At 41.1% G+C, this 23,891-nt stretch overlaps 1 protein-coding gene across 3 annotated transcripts in view; it reads left to right on the top strand.

Annotated features, from left to right (window-relative positions):
• Positions 1 to 23,891, top strand: part of rgs7b (regulator of G protein signaling 7b) — a 110,374-nt gene that overhangs the window by 82,619 nt on the left and 3,864 nt on the right. For all 3 annotated transcript variants that reach the window (XM_020047221.3, XM_029120564.2, XM_029120565.2), the window contains 7 exons: positions 2,223 to 2,299; positions 2,863 to 2,944; positions 11,499 to 11,573; positions 12,247 to 12,345; positions 15,029 to 15,090; positions 15,635 to 15,745; positions 17,626 to 17,751. In XM_020047221.3, coding sequence (XP_019902780.2) covers positions 2,223 to 2,299; positions 2,863 to 2,944; positions 11,499 to 11,573; positions 12,247 to 12,345; positions 15,029 to 15,090; positions 15,635 to 15,745; positions 17,626 to 17,751 — 632 coding nt within the window. The remainder of the gene's footprint in view (positions 1 to 2,222; positions 2,300 to 2,862; positions 2,945 to 11,498; positions 11,574 to 12,246; positions 12,346 to 15,028; positions 15,091 to 15,634; positions 15,746 to 17,625; positions 17,752 to 23,891) is intronic.

Here is a 23,891-nt window from a genome sequence, read left to right as displayed (position 1 = left end):
TAGCACTTTACCTAAGCACTTATACCATTGAATTACTTTACTTATAATGGTGTGGACAACCTTAGAAACGACCAGAAACTAGACAAAACCTCCAGGTTGACCATGACACAACGTCCTGGCCACTTTACAGGACAATTCCGTGGCTGTTTTCCCCGCAGAAGATGGTTACCTTGGGATCAGCGTTTTACATAATGCTGCACCAAACCCTTTAGTGATGGGAACACTGAAGAACGGCCCGCTGTTTGTGAAGTGTCTCCTCCAGTTACTGTAGTGAAAGGATGAAGCATTCAAAGGTAAAGCAGTTATAACGGTGGGCACCCCCACATCTGAATCAGGCTCTGAAGTCTACTCTGGGTTCTGACTCCCCTCCCTCCTTGGGCAGACACACAGTGAGATAAATGTTAGCTGCATTTGGAGGACCTGATCTTTCGGGGTTAAACGGTTGGACATTATTTGCGTCAGTCTTAGTCACCAAGGCTTTTCCCTGAACTCTAAATGGCAGGTTAGGTGCAGCCAATAGGCGCCATCAAAGAGACCCCCCCCCTCCCCCAGCTCAGTAATAAAAATGAAGTGGTCTGACCTGCCTTTTGTTTACAAATGTGAATATGAAACCTCTGCACAATTTCCGACAGTGCTGGGCTCCAATACAAAGCAATAGGCAGGGTAAATTTGGGCTATTCACTTAATTGTGCAGGTTACAATCATTACAGCAATATTGGGAGGTGACTGGGAACTTTACCAAGGCTATAACGCACTCTATACTCTGTAGTGTGTCCCTTAACATGCCCATCACCAATCAATACATAAAAATAACCTTTTCCAAAGAGGGTTGAGCATGGTTCCCATAATGGTTCTGCGTCGGACACAAAATTAGTCATATGCGGACAGCCAAAGAACCCTTTTAGATTGCTTTTTTCAAAGTGATCCTCCCACCCCCCCCCCTCCCACCTCTCCCTCCCCCCCTCCCCCTCTCCCTCCCCCTCTCCTCACCACTCCTCCTTTGTCCTTCCATGTAATTCAATGTATTACAATTCTGCTTCATGTGTATTAGATTAGAACAATCAACCTGTCACCTTCTCTCGCTTTGAGTTTTGAAACCAATAAAGTAATGTATTATATTAAATCCATTTACATTTAAAATGTTGTCGTTTGGCAGACGGTCTTACCCAGAGGGATTTTCCGTTTCTTTTTTGTACGTACACAGAGAGATCATAATATGACAGACAATTCAGTTCCAAAGCACATTATAACGCTCAGAGGTGAATTCTGTATTAGTTACTCCAACTGAATAGCTAAGCGCAAGCCCCGCCCACTCAAACATCTCTCCTTGTAAGCCAAGGTATTTCTTTTGTCTGAGGGGTGTAAAATCCAATTTAATCTCTCTGGTTTGACTTTTTACTTTGTTGTTTCCCATTCTTGCTTGTACCGTTTTTTTATTTTTATTTTCCATTAACGACCACCTAACTGTCTTTACTTACCTGCCAGATGATCCCTGGTAATGGCTGAAATGGGCTCAATGGATTTTCAAATCTTCAAGAATGCATCACTTCTTGCTTTGCTCCACACACACAAAACATTTATTGGAATGAATAGAAGAAAGGTCTAGAGAAAACAGCATTGTGTTCAGTTGATATTTTTACAAATTAGATGCATTGAGACAAAGGCAACTTTTAAAAGTCAACACTCATATTAGTGATACAGGTAGGTCTAGACATGACAGGTGATACAGGTAGGTCTAGACATGACAGGTGATACAGGTAGGTCTAGACAGAACAGGTGATACAGGTAGGTCTAGACAGAACAGGTGATACAGGTAGGTCTAGACAGGACAGGTGATAAACAGGTAGGTCTAGACAGAACAGGTGATACAGGTAGGTCTAGACAGAACAGGTAATACATGTTGGTCTAGACAGGACAGGTGATAAACAGGTAGATCTAGACTGAACAGGTGATACAGGTAGGTCTAGACTGAACAGGTGATACAGGTCTAGATAGAACAGGTAAAACAGGTAGTTATTGACAGGACAGGTGATTCACTATTCAACTAACTCTCTGAACTCAATTTATTATTTGTCGTAAATTAAAAAAAATATAATGTGTTAAAATGTAACCTATTTCTGACTTTTAGATATCAAGCATCATCATTCCTTGTATTTTACATTTATTACTCAGTTAGTTTTGGTGATGCCCCTTGAAACGATCATCTTAATTCTGTGTTTCAGGAGAGCTTAGCCAGACTACAGAGAGCCTTTGCCAGGAAATGGGAGTTTATATTTATGCAAGCTGAAGCACAAGCAAAGTAAGTAACTCCTCCAATGTGTGCATCTCAAATGGCATCCTATTCCCCACATAGTGCCCTATGGTCCTGGTCATGAGCAATGCACTATAGCAGGGGTGTCAAACCGGTTCCACAGAGGGCCGAGTGTCTGCAGGTTTTGGGTTTTTCCTATAAATTGGTTCCCAGTTCAGACCTACACAACCAGGTGAGGGTAGAAACGAACCAATTAGTGACCTAATGAATCAATCAAGTACAAGGTGAGAGCGAAAACCTGCAGACACTCGGCCCTCCGTGGAACCGGTTTGACACCTCTGCACTATAGGATTCAGAGTGCTAGTTGGGGTTCATAGCTCGTGTTGTGTTGAAATTATGTCAATGCAGGCTGACCGCTAAAATAACCCCCCTTTCACTAAAACTGCCTAAAGGTAGCTCTTTTATTTTGCTCAGATATGGACAAAGAAGAGAGAGGAGGAGGAAGAGAAAGAATAGGATAAGGAAAATAGTAAATGAGGAAGGAAGGAGGAGATCAGGAGTGTAAAAAAGGTGAAGCCTCGAGCTAACACTATTTTCACATCTCTCCACAGAGTTGACAAGAAAAGAGATAAAATTGAGAGGAAGATCCTGGACAGTCAAGAGAGAGCTTTCTGGGATGTGCACAGACCTGTGGTAAGAACATCATCTCCTTATAAAACCCATAGACCAAATATACTACCTGTAGGAGACAGCAGGTCTTCTTTTTAACCTGTAGACCAGGTCTACTGATCATTTGTATAAGATAATGTCTATTGTTTAACCTGTAGAAGATAGTAGGTTTATTTTTTAACCTGTAGAATATAGTAAGTTTAGTGTTTTCCTGTAGAAGATGGTAGGTTTAGTGTTTAGCCTGTAGAAGATAGTTGGTTTAGTGTTTTCCTGTAGATTATAGTAGGTTTAGTGTTTAGCCTGTAGAAGATAGTAGGTTGATGTTTTATCTGTGGAAGACAGTAGGTTTAGTGTTTAACCTGTAGGAGAGAGTAGGTTTAGTGTTTAATTTGGAAAAATATTAGGTTTAGTGTTTATTCTGTAGAAGATAGTAGGTTTAGCGTTTTATCTGTAGCAGAAAGAAGGTTTAGTGTTTAACCTGTAGAAGATAGAAGGTTTAGTGGAGAAAATGGTAGCTTTCGTGTTTAGTAGCGTGATGAGGCCAAGGAAACAACTGGGAAGCACTGTGGTGGCTATGGTGTGATCAGGGGTGTCTCTCTCTCTATCTCATACACACACACAAAACACACACTGACACACACACACACACGCACACAATGTGTGAGCTGTGTAGGTTTGTGTTATGGTGTCTGTGTTATTAACAAGTCAAGATGCTGCATGTGCCATATTTTAAGCATGCATATTGTATGAGACTAAGTATTGATCCAAACTCAACTCAACCCCCCTCCATCTCTTAAACAATGTATTGATATACGCAAGGAACATGATCACATACAAACATTTATGGATCTCAACGTGTTTTTACATTAGGTCTTCTGGCAAAAGCAACGACAATAAAAAACTGCATTAAACCCTAACACTCAAAACCTTACAGAAAGCGCCACTGTCTATTCAATACTAATGAACAGTGGCTGAGTTAAGTCTGAATTATGGCTGTTATGTCTGGATTAAGGCTTCAGAGAGAGGTGAATCATTATAGTGATCCTTCAGAGTCACGGATCAGGACAGGACTCGTACTGTCTTGCTCTCTGCATACACACCTTGCTAGTAGAACATGCTCTCTGCATACACACCCTGCTAGTAGAACATGCTCTCTGCATACACACCCTGCTAGTAGAACATGCTCTCTGCATACACACCCTGCTTGTTGAACATGCTCTCTGCATACACACGCTGCTAGTTGAACATGCTCTCTGCATACAAACCCTGCTAGTAGAACATGCTCTCTGCATACAAACCCTGCTAGTAGAACATGCTCTCTGCATACACACCCTGCTAGTAGAACATGCTCTCTGCATACACACCTTGCTAGTAGAACATGCTCTCTGCATACAAACCCTGCTAGTAGAACATGCTCTATGCATACAAACCCTGCTAGTAGAACATGCTCTCTGCATACACACCCTGCTAGTAGAACATGCTCTCTGCATACACACCCTGCTAGTAGAACATGCTCTCTGCATACACACCTTGCTAGTAGAACATGCTCTCTGCATACACAGCCTGCTTGTTGAACATGCTCTCTGCATACACACCCTGCTAGTAGAACATGCTCTCTGCATACACACCCTGCTAGTAGAACATGCTCTCTGCATACACACCCTGCTAGTAGAACATGCTCTCTGCATACACATCCTGCTAGTAGAACATGCTCTCTGCATAAATACTGGAAAGCGCAGTAGCAACAGCTAGCCTCAAAGACAGGATAGCCAAAAAACGTCCAGTGTTCTGCAAATATGTATTGTGGACAGATGGCAGGCAGGAAGTGTGGAGAAAAAAAGGGAACTGGCATACCAACATAAAATGGAGGGTGTGTCATGTTTTGGGCATGTAAGGCTGCCACTGGAACTGTCTCACTTTTCCTCAGTGTTGATGTAACTGCTGACGACAACAGGTGGATGAATTCTGAAGTGTACAGAAACATCTGGTCTGCTCAGGTACAACCAAATGTCTCAACACCCATTGGACGGCTGGTCACCTTGGAGCTGACCAATGAATCCGTAACACACTGCTAAAGAAACCAGTTGCTTTTCTTCGGGTCAAGTAGTGGAATGCTCTTGACTGGCCATGTGAATCATCCAGCCTGAATCCTGTTGAGTGTACATTTATTTCACCCACCGACAAGACAAGACTGAAGCCAGTAATGGCCCAAAACTGGTGTCATTGCTTGAATACTTATGGCCGGTACCAAAGTAAAACAATTTGCACAGTTACATGGTGTGACTTAACATCTGCAACAAAGAATATGGATGAATGATAAACAGAGTCTTATGTGCATGTACAACTCACCTTAATTTACTATAGAAAATTGGCTTGAACAAACTTCTTTTTTTGCTTCCAACAGGAAGACAAAAACTCAATTTCAGTTGAGGTTTCATTAGAAGATTATCCGTATGAATTATCCAACCTTGATGGACAACTTGTCTGAGCGTATGCTGTTATTTCATTGGATTTGCTTCCAGATATAAAAGTGCTTCCTTTCTTTGGGGTAGAGAGCGAGCTCTGATAAAGGTCATGAATTCAGTGGTTGTGCGTCAACAATGATTGGGGGTCTGAACGGCTGTCTGGAGGTCTTCAACAGCATGAACCACAGAAGCGGCATTAGGCTGGTGGCATCCCATTGTGTAGGTCATTCATGAAATTGTAGGCCAAAAAATGTATCCCTCGGGCACACCTCTAATCTCAAGGGAGCTCGATTTTGTGATTCTCAGAAAAGACGCATTGTGTTCTGCCGACGGGAGACTTTGTGAACATCACATTCACTGAGACTAATGTTACTGAGTCTGGCTGGCCAGAACCTGTGGTCAACTAAATGAAGGGCCTTTGATAAATCAACAGACATTCCAGTACAATTTGTCTTCAGCGCAAAGTGCTTTACGGTGTAAATTCCCACTGCCATCACTGCGGTTTATGTTGCTGTGCCCTGACCTAAAGCCATACTGTGAACCACTCAAGACGTTCTTTCAAGTAGGAATTTATTCAGCACGGAGTTTACTAGGGCATCAGTGAGTGGTTGGAGTAGAGAGCTTGAGGATAGGACAATATTTATTCACATCAGAAGGATCTCCACACTTCATAGGGGGAGATGTGCTGATTTTAAGATTTTGGGGAATTAAACTGATCAAGAGTCTGTTAGATTGTAGACTACAACTCTACGGGGCTGTAAACCACAGTTTATCCTGGGTTATATTCTACCGTTCAAAAGTTTGGGGCCTTTTCATCAAAGAATCCTCCATTAGCAGCAGTGACAGCCATGCCGACTTTTGGCTTTCTAGTTAATATATCTTTTTTAAATTCTTATACCTATATGTTCCAGTTGCTCCCACAACAGCTCAATAAGGTTGAGATCTGGTCACTGTTCTGGCCACTCCATTACAAACAGAATACTAAATACTAACTCACTGTTTCTTCCCTCCATAGTTCTTGCATAGTTTGGAGCTGTGCTTTAGATCATTGTCCTGTTGTAGGAGGAAATTGGTTCCAATCAAGCGCTGTTTACAGGGTATTGGATGGTATTGGAAAAGGAAGTTGATAACCTTCCTTCTTCAAGATCGCTATTACACAGTACAAATCTTCCAATTTACCATCACCAAAGCACCCCCAGACCATCACATTGCCTCCACCATGCTTTACAGATTGCATAAAGCACTCCTCCCGCGTCTTTTCATTTGATCTGCGTCTCACAAATGTGCACCTGAAACTTAGATTTGTTTGTCCATGAAACTTTTTTCCAGTCTTCCTCTGCCCAGTGTCTGTGTTCTTTTGCCCATCTTAATCTTTTCTTTTTCCTGGCCAGTCTGATGTATGGCTTTTTCTTTGCATCTCTGCCAAGAAGGCCAGCATCCCAGAGTCGCCAATTCACTGTTGACATTGAGACTGGTGTTATGTGCTATTGAATGAACCTGCCAGTTGAGGACCTGTGAGGTGTCTGTCAATCTAGACATTCCAATGTATTTGTCCTCTTACCCAGTTGTGCACAAGGGTCGCCCATTCCTCTTTCTATTCTGGTTAGAGACAGTTTGCACTCTACTGTGAAAAATCTGCCTTTTCCTGCTACAATAGTCCTTTACAACATTAACATTGCCTACACTGTATTTCTGATCAATCTGATGTTATTTTAATGGACCGAAAATTTCTTTTGAAAACAAGAACATTTCCAAGTGACCTCAAACCTTTGAATGTTAGTGTATAGGACAGATATACTGTGCAGATTACAGTGAGTAATTATTATTTATGATGTTCTGCAGAGGTTGTTTATAAATTAGCAGTCTGCTCCAGTGTTGTCCAAGGATCTCCCCCTGGGGCTGTTGCAGTTGGGTGGTGTCTGTGGGTGTAGCAGTCAATGGTATATGTTTGTTTGTGTGGGATATTGCATTGAAATTACAGGAAGAGTAGTTTTACTGACCATACCTACAGTAGTGATCAGAGTTTAACCACCTTAGATCACCTTAGATCACCTTAGATCACTTCTTTCACTGCTAGATGTGGTATAATGCTGCAAAATGGGCAAGGCAGATTTAATATCAAGCTAAAGTAATTCAGAAACGTGAAGAAAATGGCAGGGATCATAGAAACATTCATCAAGTTATAATTTAATCAATTTGCCCAGGAGGAGTCCTTGGAGTTTAGTTTATAAGTAACTGTTTACTTCAAAATCATGAATCATTAATGATGTAATAATTTCTGTGGATGGTTATATATTAAAAGTTTTCCTTTCTGATAGCCGCAGAGAACGAAATAGAGCAAGATGAGTTATGAATTACTTCAAAATTAATGAAGTGGAAAGTAATAATGATCAACATTTTCTTCAGGTTCTTCTGGCTTCACCATGTTTTGTGTTAGAGGGAGATACCAACTTTGTTTTCTTCTGTTCAGGAGGGTTTGCTTCGTTTCGGTATCTCTGGCTTTACTGTAGGCTGTGTTGAGGTAGAGAGGGAGGAGCTGTAGGCTGTGTTGAGGTAGAGAGGGAGGAGCTGTATGCCGTGTTTAGGGAGAGAGGGAGGAGCTGTATGCCGTGTTTAGATAGAGAGGGAGGAGCTGTATGCTGTGTTTAGATAGAGAGGGAGGAGCTTTATGCTCTGTTTAGGGAGAGAGGGAAGATCTGTACGCTGTGTTTAGGTACAGAGGGAGGATCTGTATCCTGTGTTTAGTTACAGAGGGAGGGGCTGTACACTGTGTTTAGGTACAGAGGGAGGGGCTGTACACTGTGTTTAGGTACAGAGGGAGGATCTGTATGCTGTGTTTAGTTACAGAGGGAGGGGCTGTACACTGTGTTTAGGTACAGAGGGAGGGGCTGTACACTGTGTTTAGATACAGAGGGAGGAGTTGTACGCTGTGTTTAGTTACAGAAGGAGGAGCTGTACACTGTGTTTAGCAGGAGAGGTCATCTGCCGTCTGTTCTACTGTTTCAGGTTCCAGGGAAAAGCTGTTTTTGAACCTGACGAAGGTTTGCAGTGCTGCAGGCACTGTTCTGCTCTCTGGTGTGGGTACTTCCATACACTATTCATGTAGTGTATTTGTGCCTCACTAGATCTCCTTAATATACCCAGTTGGCTCTGCAGAATGGCACCACAATAGACCCCCTGACATGTGGAAATAAATCTGACTTCAGCCAGCGCGCGGCTGTGTGTGTTTCTCTTAAATGAGCGTGTTTGTAGATTTGTCTTTCTTTCATGTAATTTGTGGCACAGCACAGGATTGATACCAGTGTTTCATCTAACTTTCCATCGGCTGTAGCACTTGACTGTGTGTGTGTGTGTGTCCCAGGCACTGATCAGATGTCTCAGAGTTAGGGCTTTGATGACAGGTGCTCTCATTCTCAGAGGTTGGAATCAAAGCAAAGATGACTCACATACAATGGATGGTAGAGATGGCATACGCACACAGACCCCCACCGCCACCCCCTACCCCATACACACATAAACATAAAAGAAACACCCTAAAGAATGCTTAGCAGAAGTAATTGTGTGTGTGGGATTTGCTACAGCTTGTAACTGGCAGGTAGCTCTGGTATCTAGTAGAGATTAATATCCACCTGGAGAACAAGGCAGTCTGGTGAACCACAGGTTGGAGAACAAGGCAGTCTGGTGAACCACAGGTTGGAGAACAAGGCAGACTGGTGAACCACTGGTTGGAGAACAAGGCAGTCTGGTGAACCACAGGTTGGAGAACAAGGCAGTCTGGTAAACCACAGGTTGGAGAAAAACATTACATTTAAAATGTGTTTTTTTTTGGAAGCATTGGATTTATTTTATGTATAATATATTGTAAAATATTTCAATGATTCGTTTTCTATGCATTTTTCTATGCATAAATATTTCACGTGCATCTCTAAAAGTATATGGGAATACACTATATGATTTAAATGTAAAATGTTCATATTCATTTCACATACGTTTCACATATGTATTTCATTTGAATGGGAGCATTGATTTCACTCCTGTTTCGGTGTAATGCAAAAAAAAATTTGCAGCAAAAAATCTGTGTGACAACATCATTCTCCAGGACAGGAGTTTTATCCTCACTTGAAGTTATTGTACTGGGTTGTTGAGGCATATCCAAGGGATGTCTATATGGTGGATGTCTATATGGTGGATGTCTATATGGTGGATGTCTATATGGTGGATGTCTATATGGTGGATGTCTATGGTGGTTGTCTATATGGTGGATGTCTATATGGTGGATGTCTATATGGTGGATGTCTATATGTTGGATGTCTATATCGTGGATGTCTATATGGTAGATATCTATTGTGGATGTCTATATGGTGGATGTCTATGGTGGATGTCTATGGTGGTTGTCTATATGGTGGATGTCTATGGTGGTTATCTATATGGTGGATGTCTATGGTGGTTGTCTATATGGTGGATGTCTATGGTGGTTGTTTATATGGTGGATGTCTATGGTGGTTGTCTATATGGTGGATGTCTATGGTGGTTGTCTATATGGTGGATGTCTATATGTTGGATGTCTATATGGTAGATATCTATTGTGGATGTCTATATGGTGGATGTCTATGGTGGATGTCTATATGGTGGATGTCTATGGTGGATGTCTATGGTGGTTGTCTATATGGTGGATGTCTATGGTGGTTGTCTATATGGTGGATGTCTATGGTGGTTGTTTATATGGTGGATGTCTATGGTGGTTGTCTATATGGTGGATGTCTTTGGTGGTTGTCTATATGGTGGATGTCTATGGTGGTTGTCTATATGGTGGATGTCTATATGTTGGATGTCTATATGGTGGTTGTCTATATGGTGGATGTCTATATGGTGGATGTCTATGGTGGTTGTCTATATGGTGGTTGTCTATATGGGGGATGTCTATTGTGGTTGTTTATATGGTGGGTGTCTATATGGTGGATGTCTATATGGTGGATGTCTATATGGTGGTCGTCTATATGGTGGATGTCTATATGGTGGATTTCTATATGGTCGATGTCTATGGTGGATGTCTATTTGGTGGATGTCTATGGTGGTTGTCTATTTGGTGGATGTCTATGGTGGTTGTCTATGGTGGATGTCTATATGGTGGTTGTCTATATGGTGGTTGTCTATATAGTGGTTGTCTATGGTGGATGTCTATATGGTGGTTGTCTATATGATGGATGTCTATATGGTGGTTGTCTATATGGTGGTTGTCTATGGTGGATGTCTATATGGTGGATGTTTATGGTGGTTGTCTATGGTGGATGTCTATATGGTGGATGTTTATGGTGGATGTCTATATGGTGGATGTCTATGGTGGATGTCTATATGGTGGTTGTCTATATGGTGGATGTCTATGGTGGATGTCTATATGGTGGTTGTCTATATGGTGGATGTCTATATGGTGGATGTCTATATGGTGGATGTCTATATGGTGGATGTCTATATGGTGGTTGTCTATGGTGGATGTCTATATGGTGGATGTCTCCCTTGGTCTAATCTGTCTTACAACACAAGGTTGTTCCTCCCTCGACCCAGAGGGATGGTTCTTCAGGGTTTGAGGGACCGGAGGGCAAGGGAGAGAGGGGGGTGAATCGGGGGAGTATGGGGGGGTGAATCGGGGGAGTATGGGGGGGTGAAGTGGGGGAGTATGGGGGGGTGAAGTGGGGCTTTAAATCCATGACATACCTTCTTTTTTTAACTTTTTAAGTCATTGTCTGTTGAGGACATCCTCCTCTGAAAGCCTCGGCATTTTCCACTAATAGTTTTTTTGCCCATCAGGTCAGTTCTGAAATCAGATGGAACTTGTCAGAACACCAGTGGTCAGAGATATTTGGAGATAAATATCTGAACTGGGTTTCTGCTGTAAATGTAGCCTCACAGTGTGGCCTAAATCCAAATCCTAAATTCCTGTGGTGTACAGTCAGTAGTCTGTGGTGAGAATTGAATTAATTATCAGAGGCAGTAGCTGGTTTGAATGCAATCCAACTCCATTGGCAGATTTGACTGTGGCATCCCAGTGCTGCCATCAGACTGATGTAAACTTGTCCTTGTTGTGTGTTCTTGTTTGTTCCTGTTCATCCCAACAGCCAGGGTGTGTGAACACAACAGAAGCTGACATCAAGAAGTCCTCCAGGATGAAGCAGCCTCATAAAACAAGAAAGGTATCACACGGGAAATGTACTTTAATGTCTACAGTACTACTTATGGCATGTGAAATATACTTTCATATCTGCAGTACTACTTATGGCATGGTTAATCTACTTAATATATACAGTACTACATATGGCATAGTTAATCTACTTAATATCTACATTACTACTTATGGCACGGTTAACCTTAATATTTACTGTACTACTTATGGCATGGTTAATCTACTTAATGTCTACAGTACTACTTATGGCATAGTTAATCTACTTAATATCTACAGTACTACTTATGGCATGGTTAATCTATTTAATATCTACAGTACTACTTATGGCATGGTTAATCTACTTAATATCTACAGTACTACTTATGGCATGGTTAATCTACTTAATATCTACAGTACTACTTATGGCATGGTTAATCTACTTAATATCTACAGTACTACTTATGGCATAGTTAATCTACTTAATATCTACAGTACTACTTATGGCATGGTTAATCTACTTAATATCTATGGTACTACTTATGGCACAGGAAATGTTCTTAATAAAGAGGGTGACAGAAAAATAGACGTTTAGTTTTAAAAGCTGAAAAGGAGTAAATGTCAGACCTTAGCCTTTGTTTTTAATCCATACCCATCCCTTCCTCTCCTCTCCTCTCCTCTCACATCTGATTGGGCTGTCCACCCAGTCTGTTTATGGCCTCCAGAATGACATCCGGAGCCACAGCCCCACCCACACTCCCGCCCCAGAGGTCAAAGAGCCCACGGAGGAGGAGTTACAGGACCAGGTAAACATGTCAAAGCTTAGGAAGGAGGAGCTTCATGACTGTCTCATTGAAGACAACTAGTATACAGAACAAAATGGCCACACTACTGTACATTGAAAAGGACTGTTATTTTGAAGTAACTGAATCACAGTTACAAACACAGCTGCAGAGGCCACATTAGGTTGATTGCCAATTCGCAGCACAATGTGTCAGCTAATTAGAGAGGTCTGACAATTAACACTTTGATTTTTGAGTTTCCAAAGCAACATGAGGCCACTGGCAGTGTTCCAAAGAGGACAGATATTCATCCAGATTCACAAAATCAGCAGAATGATTCAATGTCTGGAGGGGAATTGTCTCAGAGGCCATGACAAAGCATATGCCAAACATGGACTAATGCATCAGAAGAGGAGAACAGTGGTCAAGTCAAAGCTGGCCGACAGGGACAGGCAGGCATTTAACAGGACCGTTACTCAGTGTGGGCAGCCATGTTGTGGGCAGCCACTGGGTGCAGGGATTGCTCTGATGGTCATATAACAGCTATTTTACAAGACCAGGTGCGCCCTGCGGTGCCAACAGCTTTTCCTTATTTCCGGATGATATTTCCCTCGGACATACTGCTTTGATGAACTCCCGGATGATGTTCTCCGCAGTCATCAGATGTGATAAAGGATCATTTAAACTTTATGGGAAGTTCTTGAATGTGGAGTGCTAAGTAGCTTTTGTCCTCCTTCAGCCCTCCAAGAACTGAAGACATTTGTACTTGAACAATGGTGCAATATCCCACCATGGGATGTGAAATACACACCATTCCAAAAAGGATTTGCTGTCCTAAAGGGAATGGGACCCTACTTCTTACTTGGTCCTTGATGTTATTGTTGTTTGAAACAGCATCTAGAAGCTTTGAATTGTGTAGTGACAACCTCTACCATATTGCATGCAAATGCTGTATCTTAATTTAGTCGTCTGTGTTTTTGCAGGACTTTTCCTGCGGAACAGAAACCGTAAACGTTTAAAACAGACACAGTCATGGCACACAGACCAAATACCAACGTCCAATGTGAATCAACTATATTACTTCCGGGACAAACATGCATGAAACGTTCGCGCACTTTGAGATTATTGGCAAGGTTCCAGACCTGGAATGTATAAATCCTACTTGTGGGATGGTGACTCATACAAAATCATTGTTTCTCTACTCCATTTTTACGGGTAGGCTTTGATACATGTACCTCAGGAGAGCCGCTCTCTAGCTAAAGACAAGCACGACAGTTTGAGAGAGGGTGAACACGTTCCTGCGCCACCACGTGGCCTTGACAGCGTTTTTCAAACAGGAGAGAAACACGGCAGTCAAGCCTGCTATTTATAAAAGCTTGCATTAGTCTCCCAGCTTTGGCCTGGCAGAGAAACTGAAGTATTCTGCTGTTGATGATGTGAAGCAGATTCGTTCTGTATGTGGGCCTCTGAATGTAGGTCAGTCTAGCATCGCACTTCGGTTTCTAGCCTAGTGGGTTGTTTGTAATTCCAGGGAGTGGGATCGCGCAGTCTGTTATTCCCAATGGGCCCCGGCGTCAATAACTGAGACCTCAATTTTATCTCGGTTAAGTTGTAAGAAATATTGTGTCGTCTATATGCCGAGGTCTGTGAAGCACTCAAGCAAGTTGGTAATTGGGTTGACATCCTCTGAGGACACAGGAAGATACAGCCGCACATTATCTGCAGGGCTGGGAGAATTAACATTGCCCTTTCTCATACCGCCGCCAGAGGCTAACACCTAGGATCTAGACCATATCAGACACAGGCTCGGGACATGGCGAGACATCCCGGTCTCCATCCAAGCACGGTCACCCATGGCAACAGCGTTTTATGTGTCAGTACGGTGAGTCCAGTTTAGAGCTGAGCCTGAGAGGCCAATCCCGTGTAGCCCAGGAGGATTGCCACGGTCTGCCGTTCTTAGTACAGGTTTTTGTTTGGCGTCAGGTGGTCATTTTGAGGTTGTTCTGCGTTTTGGCCACTGCCACCAATGTATGTTACCAATGTAATCCAGGTTGACGTTTTTACAATGTGCAGGTTTTTCTTTTAGTAAGGATGGTATCATGCTCATTAGAAGAAGCTTTTGAGAATTTTGCCTGAAGGTGTTATACAAATGTGGCCAGTAGTTGTTAACCATTCACAGATGGGTTTTCTATGCATTATGAGGAGCCTGGGCCAAGAGGTAAGGTTCATAGATGACTTAAGGTTTGATAGCACCTTCTTAATCCTGGCCTTGTCATCAAGGACAATACATTCACACAGGATGATCTCGCTCCTCTCAGACTACCTGCTCAGACTGACACCTGGCTCGAGTACATTTACGATATCTTCTCGTTGAAATACAAGGCTTGAAAGGGCTGGTACTGTTCGTAACTTGCCGGGACTGCTAATTGATATTAATTATGATCCGCAAGGAAATTCACCTTACCTTTCGCTGTGTGATTATTTTCCTGCTGTGTTAAACGGGTTCTAATTAAGATACAGCATCTGTAGTACCTGCTAGCTTTTTGAAATTTGTGAGCTGGGGCCCTTGAAGTGACGTGTGGTTACTTGAAAGATAATTTCCTTTACTGTCGATATAGCATCTGAGATACCTGTCACTGACAGGATGATTTGTTGGGTTGACCTGTTATCTGACGGAGCATGAAATCACATTGACACCTTCTTTCAGATACAACACTGGCAGGCCCAGCTAGACAGGCATCGGTTAAAAATGTCCAAAGTGGCAGAAAGGTAAGTTGTTTTTCTGATCAATGATGCAACACACTGTATTTAAACTAATGCAAGCCTTTTTCAGTCTGGATTGGACAAAATCCCTGTGTCTTCCTCTGATAATACCTCATACAGTTACTACTCTGTTATTTTCCTTCCTGTTTTGACAATGGCTTCTGTATTTATTCTACATTTGTTACATATTAAATGGATGTCTTTATCCATGTTAAATCGGCCATGTAACCATTAACTCACGAGGCCATTTACTATTAACCAGTTCAAATCAGTTCAATTGGAAACTTTTCTTTTATTTGTGATTCATTGTTGTACCCATGGAGTATGGTCTGATACACCTCAGCTTTCAGTCAATAACCATTCAGTGCTTGAGACAACCTGTTTATATTATATATTAATATTATATATTGTTCAGTTTTCCCCTTAAATGTGCGCTGTCTGGTATGTAATGTGTTATGCAAATAGTGTAATTGATAAGACATTTTGATGGATTTCTATTGAATGTGACCTGTGTACTATGTTTTCATGCACTGTATTGTCGTTTCTCCAGTCTAGTGAGCTATACTGAACAGTATGCAGAGTTTGACCCCTTCTTCACCTCTCCGGATCCCTCCAACCCCTGGATCTCTGATGACACCACAGTCTGGGAGCTGGAGGCCAGGTGGGGGTTTCAGTACAGGGGTGTAGTCATCAACCCACTTCACTCACAAGCCCCACATCTCCCCGGATCCCAGCATCACCCCTCATCTCCCCACATCAATCACATCTCCCCAACATCACCCCACATCAATCACATCTCCACAACATCTCCCCACATCAATCACATCTCCCCAACATCACCCCACATCAATCACATCTCCACAACATCACCCCACATCAATCACATCTCCCCAACATCACCCCACATCAATCACATCTCCACAACATCCCCCCACATCAATCACATCTCCACAACATCACCCCACATCAATCACATCTCCCCAACATCACCCCACATCAATCACATCTCCACAACATCACCCCACATCAATCACATCTCCACAACATCACCCCACATCAATCACATCTCCACAACATCACCCCACATCAATCACATCTCCACAACATCACCCCACATCAATCACATCTCCACAACATCTCCCCAACATCTCCACAACATCTCCCCACATCACCCCAGCCCAACATCACCACTAGAGTCTTTCTCCTGTTAGATTACAGCAGTGTTACTGGGCTTCTTTTCATTCTGCCGTGTGTTATGGAAATTTGAGAAATGTCTGTCTTTCTATTGCCTGGTATGTAAATCTTTACTTTGATTGTGACACACATGTCTGTATAATATCAGAGCATCACTAGGTACTTTGACCATCTGTTCTCCTGCCTGGACCAAGAAGGGTGCCAGTCCTTTGTTTCTTAGGAATGTGGTCCTTGGGGGGGGAAGTAAAGTCAGTTGGCCCCTTTAGGTAAACACAACAGTAAACATTATGGCAGGAAGGATAAGGTGGGGCTGTTGACCAACCTGACTACTCTGCTCTCCGGTTGTAGTGCTTGAACCGCAGCTCCATATAGCTAGGGAGGGTTGTTTTTTATTTAACCAGTGCTGGCTAGGCCTCGACATGCTTGTCCCAGGAACAGCAGCGTGTTGATGTGTCATGCGGAACCAGGCCAGTCATCTACTAACTCCTCCACACGGCGTGACGCCTGACTGGGTCTGACATGCACCTCGGCCAGCCCCCTCTCCTCTCCTCCCTGCTGGTCTGCTGTCAAGGGACCAGGCTCGGCCGTTAAACACTGAGGGCCTGTTGGTGTAGCAGGCGAAGCTGGCTGGCTGTGTTTCGGAGAGGGGGAGCCCTTGTTTCTGTCTATCAAAATGTTTTCCATATTGGGCCAATCAATCAGGTTTTGTTTTATAAAGCTTTTTTGTAAGTCAGCAGTGGTCACGGTTGCTTATCGATACCCAGAGAAGGACAAGCAGTGATATGTTGAGTTGTAAGAAATGCTTTTATTGGAACCTACAGCAGCATTATCTTTGGCTTTCACACAGAATGCAGCTCTTCAAAAGATGCTAAACTGAATCAGCTAAATCATATCAAAAAAATCTGTCATTTTTCCTGAATAGAAGAGGTCATCTATGAGTTGCTATTTGCAGGAATGTTCCGAGCCAGGAGAAGGGAAGAGGGCTTCAGATGCATGGTGGCGGAGTGGCTCAAAGTGGACTGGAAAATAACAATTGTTTTACAACCCCGTTTCCAAAAACGTGTAAAATGCAAATAGAAACAGAAGGCAATGATGTGCCAATCATTGATCCCTATATTTAATTGAGAGTAGTACAAAGACAACATATCAAATGCTGAAACTGAGAAATGTTATTGTTTTTGGAAAAGTACATGCCCATTTTGAATTTGATGCCAGCTATTTTTTTTTTTTTTGATGGTAACCAGTATTTAAATTTCTAGTTGGACTGAAGTGCTCAAACAAACAAGAAAATCAAGAAAATATGTGATGTCTGTATCACTATAACACATTGTCCTGTATTATTTCTAGTAAGGAACCAGGCCAACAGCGGGTGAAGCGATGGGGCTTTGGGATCAACGAGGTGTTGAAGGATCCGGTTGGGAGAGAACAATTCCTCAAATTCCTGGAATCAGAGTTCAGTTCAGAAAACCTCAGGTACATCATGACTTCACTCATGTCCTAATTCCACTTTTCTTTACTGTACAATACTCTACTTTACTTTGCTATAATGTACTCTACAGCACTCTACTATACTTTATCCTTTGTACTGTACTCTACTATATTTTACTCATTTTTACTCTACTGTTCTCTACTGTACTGTAATCTTCTGTACTCTTTTGTACTGAACTGTTCTCTACTCTACTGTTTTTATCTGCTCTATTTGGCTCTATTGTATGGTAAAAAAGGTTTTTGTTTTTAATGTTTTTAATTGAGCTGCTTAACAACTCCAGCAACCCCTGTTGTTCTGTTATGCATTTCATTCTATTCAGGTGATAGAGTATAGACTATGGTATAGACTATGGTATAGACTATGGTATAGACTATGGTATAGACTATGGTATAGACTATGGTATAGACTATGGTATAGACTATGGTATAGACTATAGTCAACCCAGGCAGGTCATAGTCTGTCCATTACAGTCATGATATAGGTCAGATTGGGGAGGCAGAGTTGCGTATTGGTCGAGAGCGTCGGGCCAGTAAACAGAGGGTTGCTGGTTTTAATCCCAGATCCAACAAGGTGAAAACCCCTGTTCTGTCCCTGCCGAGACAGTTTACCCTAATTGCCCCCTGGTTGTTACTGCAAATAATAATTTGTTCCTAGCTTACGTACCTGGTGAAAAAAAAAAAAAAAGTAGAGCACAGTCATTCAAGGTAGGTACTGCACCATAGTATATATTATAGTATATTAAAGTAACTTTTTTCTATGATGAATATGGATAATGTTTTTGGTTTATACCAGTGTGAGTCCCGAAAACATTGTAACATTAATTATTGTGTTGTTTTTTATTGTCATGCTCAGCACATGCTCTGTCTAGCCATGGTTTAATGTGTCTGTAAAGGCTGCTGTTGATTTCTCTGTTCTTGATTGAATTAACTCCTGCTGGGGGTTAAGTGTAATAATAAAATCAGTGGAAGGACAAGTACAAATTAAAGCTGCAAGCAGCATTTAGCAGGTTTCAGCATTGAAGCTACTACTAGCCAGATTGCAATTTTTTTTCAACTTATATCCATAGTTGCAAGCAATACGACATTTATGGTTTTTCCCTTTCCTATAGTGTGTGCAACTTGAAACATCATTCACACAAAGTAAAATCACAACCCTGATCATGTGTACCAAATATAATCTCACTGAGTGACAAAGAACAACAGATAGTGTTATGGCTATTATACAACCACTGTTTGGCAAAACTGAATGTACTCGTCCAAAAAACTATTGCAATATAACATTTACTTCAAATGGTATTATAATGCAATTTTCTGCATCAGGTATATATGGTGACTTAAAAATTCTGACACTATCAGAACAGTACAACACCTTAAGCACCAAACAATGTAACTAGGAAGTTACATTGCAGCATTATGGTATGGTAAATATAACTGAATGGAGGTTAATCAGTCTTCCCCAGCTCAGAGCATGTTAATGAATTCAACTATCAGCTTGTTGTAAGATAATGATGGGGTCAGAAGAGAGAACCATTTTCATTTTCAAAAATGTATGTTTAATTCAGTATATGTATTAACACCAATGATTAAGCAAACTATTTATCTTAAAATTGTCCAATTTTGATGATCAAAAGACTATTACAGGTGGCAAAAATAATACCAAAACCTTTCCAGTTTTTCATTTTTTGGGAAAATATCCTCCCTATTCTTACTGAAAAGATATGTTGACTTTGGTAGGGCATGGCCATATAGCCCACGTACCCATGTGTTATTGTTGAATTACAACTCAGATTTCATATTAATTTAACTGCCATATCTACAATTTAATTGTACAACTGATAAGTTTAACCGTTAGTTAAAAGTGGAACCACAGATACAAATGAAAACAGAGAAATGACTTAACTACTGAGAATGGGTTATTTACTGAGGCTTGAAAATGTAACACCCTCTCTATCAAATGCACATTTTTAATAGCTAAAGCATTTGTTAAAATGTTCATGTCACCAGAATGATTTAAGGTGAACTAAGGCTAGCATTGACTGAGGCACCTCTAGCAATTGTTTGTAAAGAAATAATCATGGCAACGTTGCATTTCACTAAACATTTGCTTATATTAGTAATACATTGTACAAATTAAAACACAGAATAAACTTATGAAAACAGTGGATTAACAGTTTCTGAGCATTGATTTTCTACTGAGGCAGGAAAACATGACACCATATCTAAAAGGCAAATTATTAATAGCTAAATTGTTCATTATAGTGTTCATGTCATCACAGTAATTTTAGATGGAGTAACTAGCTAGCTTATTTAAATACAATGTAAAAATAACAAAAATATAGAACATATAAATGTACTTGAACTTAAAACAACTAGCAAAAATAGAAAATATTGGTGGCAACTATGTCCAGTCATTATTTTAATATAACTATTTACACCTTGGCATTTATTTGGCATGGCTGCAGATCCATTGCCATAAACTTTGCTATTGCATTTGTTATTTCTTTGGCACGAGCTGAGTTTATTGGTAATTTGGCTCTAAATGTAGCTGGGATAGTAGGTTGAGTGAGTGTTTTCTTTCCACTTAAATCAATATTTTTGTGATGCTCACTCTTAACCATTATCTAAAACTGTTCATGAGTCACCTACCAGACTCCTAATAAAAACCACTAGCTACTAACTAATGAGGCAATATGAATTCCATGTACAGTGTAGTGTGTTGCATTTGTGGTTAAAGAGGGAGCAGAAAATATAGTTTTGCTGGAAGTAGCGAAGGGCTCCATGAAGTCTCCTGAGTATTTCGTACAATAAATTCAGTATGGTACTGAAGAGTTTTTCTGCAAAAAATATCCTTTGTACATTACAGTGGGGAGGTGGAAAATATAGTGTGGTTGGATGTATTACTCAATCCCTCTCCAAAGCTAATGAGCACAAGCAAATTAACAACACTAACATCAAAATAGGATTTCTTTATATTAGATAATGTTCTTTACATTTACTTAAGCTCTAACCATTTCTCAGAGTGCTCCACTTTGTAATATTCTCAAACTTATGTAAAGTATTATTGAAATAGTAATTTGGTTTCATTTATAATTTCCCCCACATTGTTTTTCCTTTGAAAATGTAGCTTTCACAATCCTATAGACACATTGCAGACCTTTATTTTGAAGGCAACATTTGAAAATCGGAAGTCTTATGGTTGCTGCTAAATGTATATAACGTTTCACCGCAGACTTTTATTTTGAAGTCAAAATACATTAAACGCATGTCTTATTGTTGCTAACTTAAATAAAAAATGGGCCTGCAAGTATAGAGTAATATAGTTGTTTTTAACTGTTTTGTGAGTGCAATTTGTTTAATGCCAAATCCTTTACACGAACCGTACACGATCAGTTGCATGGATATCGTGGAGGTGATAATCGCTGGCCACAATGAAGTGCGGTTACTTAATCAAAGAATCATGAACTCCTTTTAAATTTCTCAGTTCGAAATCTAACCTACACATTTTCAAACTAGAATCAAAATTCGGTACACCACAATATCCTACATTAGCACGCCAGTGTATTTTCTAAGTCCATATTGTAGATTAAATGACAAAGTATTCATCCCCTCTTGAAAGTCATTAGCCCCTCACCAATTTCTGTAAATCTAAATGGCAGCTACATTTATCTACTACCTTGCTGGTTAAAACAAACTCTTACCTGGTTAGTCCTAACCTGTTTAACTTTCAAGCAGGTTAGGACTGTATTTTAAAATGTACTTGTGAAAAGGTTTAAATCTGTCACTTGATGCTATATAAGTAGCATTTGAAGAATTTTTCATAAATTCACAATTGCTGAAAAACCATTATGCCCGACTTACTGGGTCCCAATTGCAAATATGTTCCTTTGGAGGAGATGGACTTGTATACCTCTTTTCAAGATTTTATTTTAAACATGGTGAGCATTGTGAGCTTGCAAATGTGGGGAACCTCAATAGCGCCACCGTGTGGTTGATAAAAAATATTTCCAGTCATTATTGTCGTATCATCTTTGTTAACATACAGTGGGGAGAACAAGTATTTGATACACTGCCGATTTTGCAGGTTTTCCTACTTACAAAGCATGTAGAGGTCTGTAATCTTTATCATAAGTACTCTTCAACTGTGAGTGACGGAATCTAAAACAAAAATCTAGAAAATCACATTGTATGATTCCGGCTATCACAGACCTGTTAGTTTATCTTTAAGAAACCCTCCTGTTCTCCACTCATTACCTGTATTAACTGCACCTGTTTGAACTTGTTACTTGTATAAAAGACACCTGTCCACACACTCAATAAAACAGACTCCAACCTCTCCACAATGGCCAAGAACAGAGAGCTGTGTAAGGACATCAGGAATAAAATTGTAGACCTGCACAAGGCTGGGATGGGCTACAGGACAATAGGCAAGCAGCTTGGTGAGAAGGCAATAACTGTTGCCGCGATTATTAGAAAATGCAAGAAGTTCAAGATGACGGTCAATCTCCCTCTGTCTGGGGCTCCATGCAAGATCTCACCTCGTGATCTCACCACCATCAATGATCATGAGGAAGGTGAGGGATCAGCCCAGAACTACACGGCAGGACCTGGTCAATTACCTGAAGAGAACTGGGACCACAGTCTCAAAGAAAACCATTAGTAACACACTACGCCGTCATGGATTTAAATCCTGCAGCGCACGCAAGGTCCCCCTGCTCAAGCCAGCGCATGTCCAGGCCCGTCTGAAGTTTGCCAATGACCCTCTGGATGATCCAGAGGAGGAATGGGAGAAGGTCATCTGGTCTGATGAGACAAAAATAGAGCTTTTTGGTCTAAATTCCACTCGCCGTGTTTGGAGGAAGAAGAGGGATGAGTACAACCCCAAGAACACCATCCTAACCGTGAAGCATGGAGGTGGAAACATCATTCTTTGGGGATGCTTTTCTGCAAAGGGGACAGGACGACTGCACCGTATTGAGGGGAGGATGGATGGGGCCATGTATCGCGAGATCTTGGCCGACAACCTCCTTCCCTAAGTAAGAGCATTGTAGATGAGTCGTGGCTGGGTCTTCCAGCATGACAACGACCCGAAACACAAGCCAGACCTGTCTCCAGACCTGAACCCAATAGAAAATCTTTGGAGGGAGCTGAAAGTCTGTTTTGCCCAGCCTGAAGGATCTGGAGAATGCAAATTAATTACTTAAAAATCATACAATGTGATTTTTTGGATTTTTGTCTCTCACAGTTGAAGAGTACCTATGATAAAAATTACAGATTCTACATGCTTTGTAAGTAGGAAAACCTTGTAGGAGATATCTATATATGTGCAAAACCACGCATCTGCACATGCTCATCTGTTTTTTAAGATACTGGCCTGATTGATATAACTTTTGAAGACCATTGTCCATAGATGCCAAATATGAATGTAAATGAAGATCGGTCTTTAGGTGCCAGAGGAGAAAAGTGTTTTTCACAAATTTAAAATGGCTGCCAAACCCTTAAAGCAAAGTTAATGAGTCCCTATGGCAAATATGCTCCTTATGAGGAGGTTGACTTATCTACTTCTTTTCAAGGCAGTATCTCAAGGGTGAGTATGGTGACTTTGCAAATGTGGGGAAACTCAATAGCGCCACCGTGTGGTTGATTAAAAACATCCTTGCAGTAATTTTTTCCGTATGGTCCTTGTCAACATATGTACCAAGTAGAATTATTATACCATTATCCTTGTAAGAGATGTCTATATATGTGTAAAACCATGCCCCCTCACATGTTCATTGGTCATTTTTTTTGACATACTGGCCTGGCTGATATCACTTTTGAAGACCATGGTCCCTAAATGCCCAATATAAATGCACGTGAGGATCGGACTATAGGTACCAGAGAAGTTAATTTTTTTTGTATTTTTAAAAAATTCAAAAATGGCAGGAAATCCATCATGGCGGATTTTATGGGTCCCAATGACAAAAAAAAGTATCACAAGGAGCTACACCTATGTACCAATTTCCAAGACTCTATGTCACAATGGGTGGGCATGGTCAGTAGTGAACTGCTGAAACCTTAACATTTTTGATTACAAGCATTAATCAACTGGTATAAAGAGGAACACAACCGGTGTTTAAATTGGCCGG

This window comes from Esox lucius, chromosome 6 (assembly GCF_011004845.1).
Source record: "Esox lucius isolate fEsoLuc1 chromosome 6, fEsoLuc1.pri, whole genome shotgun sequence".
Classification (NCBI taxonomy): domain Eukaryota; kingdom Metazoa; phylum Chordata; class Actinopteri; order Esociformes; family Esocidae; genus Esox; species Esox lucius.
Note: the sequence above shows the minus strand (reverse complement) of the source record. Positions and strands in the feature narration are given on the sequence as shown.